This window comes from Schistocerca americana, chromosome 1, assembly GCF_021461395.2.
Source record: "Schistocerca americana isolate TAMUIC-IGC-003095 chromosome 1, iqSchAmer2.1, whole genome shotgun sequence".
Taxonomy (NCBI): domain Eukaryota; kingdom Metazoa; phylum Arthropoda; class Insecta; order Orthoptera; family Acrididae; genus Schistocerca; species Schistocerca americana.
The window spans coordinates 699,124,491-699,139,542 of NC_060119.1; the positions used below are offsets into that span (position 1 = coordinate 699,124,491).

The window sequence follows — 15,052 nt, forward strand, 5'->3', positions numbered from 1 at the left end:
CTGTGATTCCATGCAGCAAATCCTTACCCAGGAGTTAGGGAAGAGGAAAACGTGTTGTCATCTTGCGCCACATCACTTGACTGACGATCAGAAGCAGGCACGTTTAGAGGCTTCAGAGGATTTTGTCAAAACAGTGGGTGCGACACCCAATTTCTTGAACCGTATTGTCACTGAGGATGAAACCTGGTGTCTGTGGTACGATCCTGAAATGAAACGGCAAAGCATGGAATGGCATTCTCTGACATCACCTCATCGGAAAAACATCAAAGCCAAAAAATCATGCATCAAAACTACGCTAATCATCTTTTTCGATAGTCAAGACATTATCTACAAGAAATTTCTACCTGAGCGAACAAAGTTGAATGCTGCACAGTACGTTGAAATTTTGATCCATTTCATGCAATGCCTATGCAGGGTACGGCCCCAGTATGCACAACAAGGTTCCTGATTTGTTGTTCATGACAATACTCGCCCATCCACAGCCAATATCGTCAAACACTTCCTGGCAAAAAAGGGGGTGGTGCAACTTGTACATTCACCATACTCGACTGATCTCAATCCTCCAGACTTCTTCCTATTTCATCGACTCAAACTCACTTTGAAAGGAAAGAGATTTGATGATATTCCTGACATCCAACGAAATGTGATGCAGCTTTTGAACACAATCCCAAAGGAAGACTTTGTACAAAGTTTCCAGGACGTGTACTGCAGAGCTCAGTGGTGCATAGTTATGGGAGGTGACTGTTTCGAAGTATAGTAAGGTAACTGTAGTTCATAGTTTATCTAAGTTAATGTTACACGACTATTCACTGAACTTTATTGTCATGGGTTGTATTATTTGTAAACATAAGTTAATGTAATAAATGCTACAAAGCCTTAAAACCCGAACACTCATTTAGAAATACTCTTTGTATCGTATATATCATGAATATCTGATAGCTTTCAGGTAAATCCATTGATAAAAGAAATGGTCTTTGGTACTTGATATAATGTTTCAACAACTGGCCATTAAATGAGAGTGCGACTGGACCATAGTGTTGTGTAATTAAAATGGTGGATTCCTACAGCGTCCTGTAATTGTGAATGGAAGGGTCTACTATAGTGGTTAATGGAGAGATCACCTCCATCTATAAAGTAAGCTGTGTCTTATACAAGCTGGTGTGTAATCATTGCTCAGCTTTTATGTTGGCATGATACCTGCTAAGTTGTCAGTGAAAGGGAGTCTACACTGGATATGCTGTGATGATAAGTGCAACTGGTGCCAACAGCTACCAATACAATTTATATGATGGTGGCAGCACTCCAGTCCATGCGAGGCAGAAATACAATCTGGAGAGGTCACACTAGCAGCTCGGGTGACACCTATGTCCGGGCCAGCAGCAACTTCAAGACGTTTGCACCTAACTATTTCCTGCTTCTGCTGAAACTAAGTTTGAGCCAATCAAACAGAAGTGTCACTCTGCAAGATAACTATTTAGGCCTGTTCCATGACGACAGCTGTCACACTGGGAAGATCTAGCATGGAGAATGAGCTACCCTGATCAACTCTTCCACTCTTCGGCAGCACTGTGAAGCAAGACTTTTCCAACAGGACATTGCCGAGTGGAGAGGACTTGGCATTCTGTTTCCACTACATCTCATACACTTGGAAAGTGTCGGACTTAGTGCCACTTTAACAATCTTCATTCATACAGACTCTAGAGGATTCAACCTGTGATTTTTGGAACTCAGTTTATTTGAGCATTCATTCAATTAAGTAAGTTTCTGTGTGTTTTCTTTTTCTTCAGAAGTTAGTTACTCTGTTAATACCAAATTTTTAAGCTATTTCTTTGTTGCAAATAAAATTGTTTAATGGTATACCTGATGAATGTTATCTGTGATATAAACGAAGTAAGGGACAATAAGAGAAATTCTGTTCTAGACAATGCTCGGCAAGTAAACAGCCACGATCTTGTTGTCTGTTTCAGTATACACAAAATTCTGTTCCTTTCTCCTAGTAACAGAATGTCAGAAGGAAACAAGTGATTTGCTTTAACCCCCCCCCCCCCCCCCACACACACACACACAAATGCTTAACTTCGTCACCGTCCACCCCAAACTTTTTTTTTTTTTTTTTTTTTGTGGTATATCTTATTACCAATGTTCTTCCATCCCCAGGCCTTCCCCAATAACCTAAAATATCTGTTAACATTTTACACTTAATTCTTGTCCAGAGACATCAGCGAACTGCAAGAACGCAAAAGAAAGTTTTATGATTTGCTGTGTAATACAAGATGAGACCAAATTAGAAATGAGAGCACTGGGAATGACATGCAAGTGACTTGTGCATGGTTGAAATGGTTTGTGCCATGAAATACTTCCATGAATATCTTATCATCTTATTTAAACTTAATTTCACTTGAATTTATAGCTTAGGTTATCATTCTCATTGTTCTGTTTACATTCATGTAATTAGTTCACATTAGGGCATTCATAATTTGAAATATAATAAAGTGATGTCAGTACTACAGTTTGCAACATGCAAAACTCTATGAGCTAACCAGTATATTTGAGAAAGTTGATCCACACCAACAGAAAGTCTTGCAGTCCCGTTTTCCTGTAAAGTATTTTGTATAATCACAAATTAATTGAAGTATGAAATAACTGATGTCAAAGTTCCAGATTATTAGCATTTTTGATGGCAGATATTGTTATAACAATTATGAGATTCCGAACTTTGACTGTGTAGTTTTTTTACTTTAATTTTTCTATTCAAAATGACATATGCATTGATAAATTAAATTTTCAATTAATTTGTTCTAATTTGCAATATGGACCACATATATGTAAGGAAAGGGATCCACACTGCGGAAGAATAATAGTGTCAATGTATTTTTGTAAATTTCTAACCAACAACATTTTCTACTAGTCAAAATAACATTAGTTCTGGTAGTTCACCCAAAGTAGTAAAATCCAGCCTAGACTGTTTTCAAAGCATGATGTAGTTTATGATATAACGGAAATAATCAACATTTGCAAATATAATGTAATTGGAGATATAAAAAAATCTACTCACCAAGTGGCAGCAGAACGCATATATAAAAGATATTAACAGTTTGCAAGCTTTCAGAGTCTGTACTCCTCCTTCTGACAGAAGGACTGAAGGGAAGGAAGGGGAGAGAAGTAAAAGGACTGGTGAGATTCAGGAGAAAGGTTAGAGTTTGGGAAAGTCACTCAGAAACCCAGATCACGGGAGACTTACTGGATGAGTTGAGAAGGAAGAGTCTTTCCTGCTCTGCCAGACAGCACTCTTCTGTCCCATCACCTGTACCTTGCTATATTTTCCTCTTCCCCACCCCCTCCTAATTACTGCTTCTATTTCACATGTAAGTCGCAATCTGGTCCATGCAGCCGGAGATGGTGGTTGTGTGTGTGTGTGTGTGTGTGTGTGTGTGTGTGTGTGTTCCTTATATTGTTGATATTCCAACTTAGAGATACATAATTAACTACAACTTCATGGAAGTGTTTATTCATACTAAAACTGATTGGTGAAGTGTAAAAATCTGTGGGAATCCATTCTGTGTACAATATAACACAACCAGAACAGCAGGTACCAGTGAGTAACATATAGAAATCATTTTTTGCCCTACTAAAAGCTCCTTGCTTGGTGTTATCAACAGACAGTGCTAGGTAACCTAGGCAGTCATATTTTTCTATTTTTCACTTTTGGTGTAGCTAACCACTTGGTGAGGAGGTATACCTGCTTACACACACCATCACTCTCACAAAGATGTGTGTCATTACCATGTGCTGATGATTGTACAGTAGGCTTATGTGGACAAAACAACAGTGAATTTATTTCTTTCTGGTATAACCACTATGACGGTCAGTAATCCGAGGAAGAAGATAATTACCTCTTAAGACTTCCTGCAATTCCATCTCTTTCCATAAAGTATTAGTTCCTGCCTTTTTATAATTGTTATTTTTCAGTAAATATCTAATGATATTTACATCCTCTTCTCTACTATAAGCTTCTCTGAAAAAGGAGAATGTTGTGAATTAGCATGTAAGGTTCCATCTCTATCACAAGTTCTATGTTTTTATTCCATCAACTATTAGGGAGAGGTATGATTAACTTCGTATGTGCAAGTTTTTACTTTATATCTCCTTTAAGATACAATGGGACATTTTGTTTCCAGCAACAACATATGATAGAACACCAGCAGATATCATTTCAATCATCAATATGTCTTTATTATGATGAAAAAAATAGTACTAACAATATGTAAGTAATATTATTACATTTATAGGTGTTCAGGCATGTGTGTGTCTTGTCTTACCCACTGTAGTCTCCCTGAGTCCATTCTCAGCACAATATCCGAATGGTTCATGTGGAGGGAAAAAAATCTAGATTCTTTCTTCACCTTCAGCCACATCTTGCATCAGCATAAACATACATCTCAAGACAGATTCTCTCTGTGTTGCACTTCAGTGTAATGTCTGAGCACTAATTCGACAGCACCACACTCCCTCTTGTATGTGGATGTATTGAATGACTTTTATCCATCTTCCAGACTCTGCCACGCATTATGGCCTTCAACTATATGCACTCATGCTGTCCCTACACATTTTCTAATACACTACTGGCCATTGAAATTGCTACACCACGAAGATGACGTGCTACAGATGTGGAATTTAACCGACAGGAAGAAGATGCTGTGATATGCAAATGATTAGCTTTTCAGAGCATTCACACAAGGTTGGCGCCGGTGGCGAAACCTACAACATGCTGACATGAGGAAAGTTTCCAACCGATTTCTCATACACAAACAGCAGTTGACCGGCGTTGCCTGGTGAAACGTTGTTGTCATGCCTCGTGTAAGGAGGAGAAATGTGTACCATCACGTTTCCAACTTTGATAAAGGTCGGATTGTAGTCTATCGCGATTGTGGTTTATCGTATCGCGACATTGCTGCTCGCGTTGGTTGAGATCCAATAACTGTTAGCAGAATATGGAGTTGGTGGGTTCAGGAGGGTAATACGGAACGCCGTGCTGGATCCCAACAGCCTCATATCACTAGCAGTCGAGATGACAGGCATCTTATCCGCATGGCTGCAACGAATCGTGAAGCCACATCTCAATCCCTGAGTCAACAGATGGGGACGTTTGCAAGACAACAACCATCTGCACGAACAGTTCAACGATGTTTGCAGCAGCATGGACTATCAGCTCAGAGACCATGGCTGCGGTTACCCTTGATGCTGCATCACAGACAAGAGCGCCTGTGATGGTGTACTCAACGACGCACCTGGGTGCACGAATGGAAAAACATCATTTTTTTGGATGAATCCATGTTCTGTTTACAGCATCATAATGGTTGCATCCGTGTTTGGCGACATCGTGGTGAACGCACACTGGAAGCGTGTATTCGTCATCGCCATACTGGCGAATCAGCCGGCGTGATGGTATGGGGTGCCATTGGTTACACGTCTCGGTCAGCTCTTGTTTGCATTGACGGCACTTTGAACAGTGGATGTTACATCTTAGATGTGTTACGACCCGCGGCTCTACCCTTCATTCGATCTCTGCAAATCACTACATTTCAGCAGGATAATGCACAACCGCATGTTGCAGGTCCTGTACAGGCCTTTCTGGATACAGAAAATGTTCGACTGTTGCCCCGGCCAGCACATTCTCCAGATGTCTCACCAACTGAAAACATCTGGTCAATGGTGGCCGCGCAACTGGCTCATCACAATACACCAGTATCTACTCTGGTTGAACTGTGGTATTGTGTTGAAGCTGCATGGGCAGCTGTACCTGTACACGTTATCCAAGCTCTGTTTGACTCAATGCCCAGGCGTATCAAGGCCGTTATTACGGCCAGAGGTGGTTGTTCTGGGCACTGATTTCTCAGGATCTATGCACCGAAACTGCGTGAAAATGTAATCATGTGTCAGTTCTAGTATAATATATTTGTCCAATGAATACCCGTTTATCATCTGCATTTTTCCTTGGTGTAGCAATTTTAATGGCCAGTAGTGTACTATCTTCTCACCTTGCTTAGTCCATCTGCAATTTGCCTTAATTTCTTTATCATTACAATCATACTTACATCTTGTACTCCAGTACATTCCTTCATCCATATGTATCCACATCTCACTGGCACCCAAGCTGATGACACATGGCAATTAAAAAACTTTGTTTGATTCTGTTTGAAACACAACTGAAGCTTAGTTTAGAAAATGTTATTTATTTTGGGACACCGGATCATTTCTATTCTTCTGTTTACTTCTTTAACTGTCCATTCCCAAAACTGTCTGAAATACAAAAACTCATCCACTGTCAAGTGACAACATTGTTAATCTGCACATATTTTTTCAGTGTGTCGATTAAAAATTATTCTGATTTTACTGCACCTGGTTTTCAGTCCTATTTTTAAAATAGTTTCACCATGGTCATTTGTTCACTGTTCTTGTTGATCTGAACTAGAAACAAAATGAATAATGTCATCAGCAAACTGAAATGGGCTCAATTTTGCACCAATAACCTTCTCGTTGCTGGAGACATGTTTGCTAAATGCTGTCTTGTGCACAGCTTTCTTACTGCCTACCTGCCCAAAAAGCCTTATGAGTAGACAGTTTAGTTAAAATTAGGAAGACTGTCAGAAATGTTTGAAGGCATGAAAGCTTGTCTTGCTGCCAAAAGGAGAAAACTCATAACAAATTATAACAATTTTGTTTCAGTTTATTTATTACACTTCCTTTCACAAATACCATGATTTCACTTACATACTCAAATCAATGTAATTGCAGAGCAACCAGTCAGATTCAAGTGCTATACACAGTCATAAGTCACTAAACTTACTACTGACATTTCAGAATTGATCATAACTGTTAATTGCGGTTGCTCCGAGATTTTTTCCCCATATGTTTTGCTTCACAAAAATGACATTTGTTTCAGCTAACCAATGTTCTGACAGCAACTACGACAAAGAGTCTCATACAAAGCAACAAGGGACTTTAACAATAAATCACAACCACAATCAAGCAGTCTGAACTTTGAAACGTAACTGGGAAGCAGAGTGAAATTCAGCCTGGAATGTTAATTTGTCTGGAGCAAAGAAGTATTATTTCTTCTTGTTCCACTTCATTTCTTCATCTATCTGATATCTTCAAGATCTTTTACTCTTTCCACAAACATCTTTGTTAAATTTTCTCCCTTTGGTACAGGACAAAATAATTTCCATTTTCCAAAGTGAGGAGCATGGTTGTTTAATGAGGTCAACCTGACCACCCTTCTCATGACAGCCACCACAGATAAAATTTGTATTTAAGTGAATCTATTGTTATATGTAACTGATCTTTATTTCAATTTTTGTGTGTCATGTGAGCGATGTGGCAAACAGAAACAGACCAACCATTGTTGCTGCATTTCAGGCAGAGCCAGTCATCCAGAATTAAGAAACAACAGCCAGTGTACATCAGAAAATGGATAAGTGATGTCGTACTACATTGCCCACTGAAACTTCCTGGCAGATTAAAACTGTGTGCCGGACCGAGACTCGAACTCCGGACCTTTGCCTTTCGCGGGCAAGTGCTCTAACAACTGAGCTACCCAAGCATGACTCACGTCCCGTCCTCACAGCTTTACTTCTGCCAGTACCTTGTCTCCTACCTTCCAAACTTTACAGAAGCTCTCCTGCAAACCTTGCAGAACTAACACTCCTGAAAGAAAGGATATTGCAGAGACATGGCTTAGCCACAGCCTGGGGGATGTTTCAATCTGAGAACTTTGGCCACTATTGATAACAGTTAGAAAAACATATTTGTTGTTTATCAACACACAAAACTATCACAAAAAGTTCACTACCTTCTTGTTTGTTATGAAGTCAAAATATTCTGTTTTTGTATGTGTCACTTATGAGTTAAATGCTGTGCCAAATTATTTGAAATAGTGGCAGTTGATGCACAATATACCAGTGACTGTTTGCTGTAACTTTTATTTACGGTGATATTGCATGGCTATTTGCAAGACATTATTGAGACCCTATTATGTGAAGTTGTGGGAACATATATGCTAAAGTTCCAATAAGAGAAGATAGGTAACACTGATTAATAGGACATATTATAGCAATGTAAATTCTATAGCTCACTGATTCTAAATCTGATACTGATAAAAAATCTGTGAAGTTTGAAATAAATTCACCGAGTTATAAAATGAAAGGCTGTATTTGCCCAACCACAAGACGAGGAATTTTTCCAAATTCATCATTTGAAAAATACAAAGTCATCTTACTTTTACAGATACAACAGTTGTTCCTTAGGTCAAAATTCTCTCGTTATGTAATAGCTTGGTACAGGGGGTGTGTCACATTTAGATATGAAGCTTTGGCAATAGGCTGTCCTTTTTACATTAAAAATATGGTCCGGATTGCAGTAGCCACCAGAAAGATCGCGGGAGGCGCACATCGGAACGGCGCGTCACGGACAGTAGTTGCGGCAAGTAGAGTCCCGTCCACCAGAGGGCACGCGAGAATTCGGCCACGACCTCTGCCAGCGCAACAACAACAACAACAACTCAGGCAGCACGGGCCGTGCCCGGTCAGTTCACATCGGGCATGCCTAGGACACAGTCCCGGTCTACGCTAAGTGAAGTGTGACGTAAAATGTGACCAGTGTTACTACACAATTGGCGACGAGTAGGGTCGTTCTTTCGCGTGTTGCGTCGTTGTTCCGGTTTCACAGCTTATCCACGGCATGGAGGATTTAGTGCGGGTTTTGGTTGAGCAGCAGACGGAGCTCATGGCCACCATGAAACAAGTGCTTCCGGCTTTGCTCTCCACGCAGTCTGCTCCAGCGCCGTTCCCTCCTCCCTTTCCCCCGTATGACGAGACGACGAAGGATTGGGACGCATATGAACATCGCCTTCGGCAGCATTTCCTGGCGTTTCATGTTGCCGATGCGGAGGTATGTCGTGCTCTTTTCTTGTCTTGGATATCTCCCTCGCAGTATCAAGTTTTGCAGCAGCTAGCGCCGTTGCAGGAGCCCTCGTCCTTGTCTTTTGACACATTGTGTTCCTTGCTGTCTCCATATTATCGCCGCCGCACGCATGTTGTGGCGGCTAGGATCGAGTTCTATCAATGCAAGAAACAGCCCCATCAGTGTTACCGGGCGTGTGCCGTTACCCTGCACGGTCTTAGTCGCAAGTGTCATTTTGTCACGGAGCAGTCGCGAGAGTCGTATGCCCACGTTATGGTGCGCGACGTCATTGTTCGTTCGGCCCCTGATAGGGAGGTCCGGCAACGGCCCTGCAGTTAGAAGACCCTTCCCTTGAGGAAGTCCTGTCCATTGCTCAATCTTATGAAGTCTCTCACGCCGCAGGTCAACAGTTGGAAGCGTGGTGCAACGTCGCTGCAGTTCAGGGCGGCGCGGCCACGTCCACTGCGTCCGGGGTGGATGACGTCCGAGCGGTACAATCCGGCCGTTATGGCTGCTCCCACACGGCGCATAAACAGAGTTCCGGCCGCCGGCCCCTGTGTGTCGTGCTATATACATCATGATCGGTTGGAGTGACCTCAGCGTTGGGCCGTTTGTCGCAAATGTAATACAAAAGGACACATTGCTAAAGTTTGCCGCTCGGCCTCAAAAGAATCGAAGGAAGCAGTTACAGAGGACATAGACGTTGACATTCAGGAAGTTCCGATGCATCAGCACACAAACTCTTTATTGAGGTGTCGGTTCGGTCGCGCCGATTACAACTGCAAGTAGATACGGGCAGGTCAGTTTCTTTGTTGAATGCACAAACTTACTCCGACCTTGGGTCGCCCCCGTTCGCGCCAGTTTACCGGCGTCTAAGCGGTTATGTTAAACAGTTCATTCCCCTACTGGGTCAATTCACTACCAACGTGACTTACAAATCAGTCACTCGGCCTATTACTTTTATTGTTGTCAGTGATGCGAGCTCCGCTAACCTTTTTGGCTTGGATGCTTTTCAAGTTTTTGGTTTTTCTATCACTGACACCATACAGTTGGTCTCCGAAGACGTTCATTATCACTCATTAGAATCTTTGATCTCTGACTTTCCGGATATCTTTGAGGAGGGCCTGGGGCGTGTTTCAGACTTTGAAGCTCACTTAATGTTGAAGGCGTCGGCTCGCCCGCGTTTTCTACGCGCGAGGCAGATCCCTTGGCTCTCCGCTCTCAGGTAAAAGAAGAGCTAGACCGGCTGACAGCCCTACGGGTCGTTCTTCCCATTTCTTCTAGTGAGTGGGCTTTGCCCCTCGTTATTGTCAGGAGACCCTCGGGAAAATTACGTCTTTGTGGCGATTTCAAGGCCACCATTAATTCCCAATTGGTGGTAGACACCTATCCTTTGCCTCGTGCTGATGAATTGTTCTCCGCCGTGGCGGGAGGCCAATATTTTTCGAAAATCGATCTTTCGGAAGCTTATCATCAGATACCTCTTGATGAGGACTCAAAACGGCTCGTTTGGCCTTTACTAATAGCAGCGGTTGGCCTTCGGAATATCCAGTGCCCCGGCGATATTCCAGCGTTATCTTGAGCACGTCACGTCGACAATCCCTCATTGTATTAATTACCTGGACGACATAATTTTCATGGGCCGCAGCACGAAGGAACACTTGCACAACCTCCGCACCCTCTTTCTCAAATTCAGGTCCGTGGGCTGGCGTTGCAACCTGCGTAAGTCAAACTTCTACCAACCGTCCATTGAGTACGTGGGCTACACAATCTCTCGGCACGGCGTCCAGCCACTAGGAAGTTTGGTCCAAGGTATCGTCAACCTTCCGCGGTCCGCTTCGCTGAAGGAGTTACAAGCTTTTTTAGGCAACATTGCCTATTACCACCGGTTCATTCCCAGGGCTTCCACCATCGCCCGCCCCCTGTACTGCCTTCTGTGCAAGGGTGTTCCTTTTGATTGGTTGCCTGCATGTGAGCGAGCGTTCCCCTCGTTGAAGGGCCTCCTCACATCAGCGCCTTGTTTGGCTACATTTGACCCCAATAAGCCGTTGGTCCTAGCTACAGATGCTTCGCAGTATGGGGAGGGGGCGGTCCTGGCCTATCGCAACACGGATGGCTCCGAGCAGCCACTGGCGTTTGCGTCTAAAACTCTTAGTCCCGCACAGGCCCATTACTCCCAGGTGGGAAAAAGAGGCTTTGGCCATTGTCTACGCTGTTACCAAGTTTCACCCTTTCTTGTATGGCATGAAGTTTCAGTTAATCACTGACCATAAGCCGTTAATATCGTTATTTGGTCCCGCCTCTCAGATTCTGGATAGGGCGGCCCACAGACTACAGCGCTGGGCCTTGTTCCTCTCTAAGTACCATTATGACATTCATTTTCGCCCTGCCAGACAGCATGCCAACGCAGATGCTCTTTCCTGTCTTCCGGTGGGCCCAGATCCTACGTTCGATTGAGAGGAGATTATGTGTTTTCATTTGGATGTGGCGTCCCGCCAAGCGGTTGATGGCTTCCCGATCACTAGTTCTAGAGATACCAGGGAAACGGCAGCTGACCCGGTTCTCCGGCAAGTAGTTCGCCTCATTCAGCAGGGGTGGTCATCCCGACCTCCAGGCCGGGCCTCGGACCCTCTTCGTAATTATTTTGTTCTACGAGACCGCCTCTCCGTCTTGGAAGGAGTTCTCCTTCTGGCTACTGATGATACAGCTCCTTGCGTGGTTGTTCCTGCAAGTTTGCAAAGGGAAGTCCTCACGTTATTACGTGAGGGGCACTGGGGTGTTTCCTGTACTAAAACCTTGGGTCGCAGACATGTGTACTGGCCCGGTATTGACAGAGAGATTGAGCACTTGGTGGCCGCCTGTTCCCAGTGTGCGAGCCAACAGGCATCTCCCAGGTCAGCGTTCTCTTCATGGCCGCCTGCAACCCAGGCATGGGAATGTGTTCACATTGATTTTGCGGGCCCGTTTCTCAATGGCTTTTGGCTCATTATCATTGATGCTTATTCCCGATTTCCATATGTGGCTCGCTGCTCCTCAACCACTTAAGAAGTTGCAATCCAGGCACTAGCAAAAATCTTTTCTGTGGAAGGCCTGCAAGTCACCCTGGTCTCAAACAATGGAACTCAGTTTATTTCACAGACCTTCCAGGATTTTTGTAGGCGCTTTGGTATTCGGCACGTTTGCTCTCCCCCCTTTCATCTACAATCGAATGGGGAAGCCGAGCGCATGGTGCGCACATTTAAGACGCAGATGAAAAAGAATGTGCACAAATTTCCTGCGGAGAAGGCGTTGACATTTTTCCTGACGGCATACCGGACCACACCAATTGGAGAACGCAGCCCCGCAGAGCTCCTCCACGGGCGCCTACCTAGGACTCTGCTGCACCTCCTCCGGCCCGGACCTCGCCAGTCTTCACAAAACGGAGTACCCGGCTTTCCACTGGGTATGTCGGTCTGGGCACGTCGGTTTGGTCGCAATCCATGTTGGATACCGGCAGTGGTCCTGCGCCGAAATGGCCGCCGCCTCTATACCTTCCAGACGGGGGACTGGGAGGTACGTCGTCACCAAAATCAGCTACGTCCACGTTTGGGCACCCACCATCCGACCCCTCGGGCACCGGCCTCCCCATTGCCGACACCTGTGTTGGTTTCTCCGGGGACACCACCACCCCTCCCCCCAGTGATTCCACCGCACTGCGATGGCTCTCAGCCTTGGCAGCCTCCAGTGGTTCCAGCACCGGCATCGCCATCGTTAGCGATGCCCCAGCGAGAGCCAGCCCGCCTCGCAGGCCCGGTTTGTCAGGAGGCTGGTTCACCTGTGGTTGTCCCTTCCCCATCGTCCCCGCCACTGGGTCTTGCCCCTCCCGGGGTGGACCAGGATCCGGAGTTCGACGGCCTGTCTCCTGTTCTGTCCCGGGCTCCGGTGGTGGGACGACGGGGGCCTCTTCGTGTGGGTCACTTCCAGCCATATTCGAAGGTTCTGGCTCGATGGTTGGCAGATCCCCTCGACTCCAGCCTTCCGATGGACGTGGAGGTCATCGCTCCTGCACGACGCTCCACCATCCGATGCAGTGGATCACAGTGGCTTAACCCCCCAAAGGACGAGTGCAGTAGCCACCAGAAAGATCGCGGGAGGCGCACATCGGCACGGCGCGTCACGGATGGTAGTTGCCGCAAGTAGAGTCCCGTCCACCAGAGGGCACGCGAGAATTCGGTCGCGACCTCTGCCAGCGCAACAACAACAACAACAACAACAACTCAGGCAGCACGGGCCGTGCCCGGTCAGTTCACATCGGGCATGCCTAGGACACAGTCCCGGTCTACGCTAAGTGAAGTGCGACGTAAAACGTGAACAGTGTTACTACATAGATTGTTGTTATTCTGATTGATTACAATATTTAAATAGCATTTACAGTCAATGTTCTCACAAAATATTTGTTATTTTTGTGCAATTAAAGCTTAAAAATCATTAAATATAAAGATCTGGTCACGTGATTGAAAATGCTCTGTTGTTGGCTGATGCTCTCATGACGTTACAGGATAGGAGTAAGACGAAGCTATATGTGCGTTATAACAGGATTAGCCGAGGTTATGAGGTTTTTACCTACTTTTCTGCAAACAGTTTAGCTATTAAGTGATGGAAAGCTCAGTTACAACTTTTAAGTAACAACTAAAAGGAATTTTGTGAACACTGATAGTGGAAGTCTTGCAAAAATCGATGCATTTATGCTCCACCCATTTCAAGTGACGGTATGTGTGACGACGGACATTCTTTTCCCTGCTCCTGGCAACATTATTAAACTTGCTCGAAACTAAGGAATTGTCGAATTTTTGCAAATGGGTCCATATATTAAAACTAAGATTGTCAACTATCAGTCATGAGCTGCGACCTAAAGCACAATAAAATTATTCTTGGCAAAACTTTGTACTGATTTCCTCCGTCGAAGACACCCAGCAGAGAGCCTATTTCTAGCAGGCATTCTGTGGCACAATGGATAATGCATCTGACTGCAGAGAAAGAGGTGAAGTGTTTGAATCCTGGAAGGGTTATACATTTTTAAAAGTTTTACATTAAATACAAAAATAGCGTTAGCAACAACTGATTGCAGCTGTTGTTTCAATTGTGGGATGTATTATGCAGGGTGTTACAAAAAGGTACGGCCAAACTTTCAGGAAACATTCCTCACACACAAAGAAAGAAAATATGTTATAGGGGCATGTGTCCGGAAACGCTTACTTTCCATTTTAGAGCTCATTTTATTACTTCTCTTCAAATCACATTAATCATGGAATGGAAACACACCGCAACAGAACATACCAGCGTGACTTCAAACACTTTGGTACAGGAAATGTTCAAAATGTCCTCCGTTAGCGAGGATACATGCATCCACCCTCCGTCGCATGGAATCCCTGATGCGCTGATGCAGCCCTGGAGAATGGCTTATTGTATCACAGCCGTCCACAATACAAGCACGAAGAGTCTCTACATTTGGTACCGGGGTTGCGTAGACAAGAGCTTTCAAATGCCCCCATAAATGAAAGTCAAGAGGGTTGAGGTCAGGAGAGCGTGAAGGCCATGGAATTGATCCGCCTCTACCAATCCATCGGTCACCGAATCTGTTGTTGAGAAGCGTACGAACACTTCGACTGAAATGTCCAGGAGCTCCATCGTGCATGAACCACATGTTGTGTCGCACTTGTAAAGGCACATGTTCTAGCAGCACAGGAAGAGTATCCCGTATGAAATCATGACAACGTGCTCCATTGAGCGTAGGTGTAAGAACATACTGACAAAACTAAAATGAGCTCTAACATGGAAATTAAGCGTTTCCGGGCACATGTCCACATAACATTTTTTCTTTGTCTGTGTGTGAGGAATGTTTCCTGAAAGTTTGGCTGTACCTTTTTGTAACACCCTGTATATAGCTTCACATTAGTGTTAGTCTGAGAACTGGACAACGGAGCACAAACACATTTACTTTGCTTTTGGAAAGCACTGCTAAGTAGTGAAGATATCGCCATATGCCTAAAGTACAATGAGGTGTAGGATGATGAGGTTATATGGAGAGATATATAACGTGTACAACACGCAG

General features: G+C 44.3%; 1 protein-coding gene across 2 annotated transcripts in view; it reads right to left on the reverse strand.

The window, feature by feature from the left end:
* LOC124544910 overlaps positions 1–15,052 on the reverse strand; it is a 177,710-nt gene that overhangs the window by 91,298 nt on the left and 71,360 nt on the right. For both annotated transcript variants that reach the window (XM_047123657.1, XM_047123650.1), the window contains exon 5: positions 3,894–4,015. In XM_047123657.1, coding sequence (XP_046979613.1) covers positions 3,894–4,015 — 122 coding nt within the window. The remainder of the gene's footprint in view (positions 1–3,893; positions 4,016–15,052) is intronic.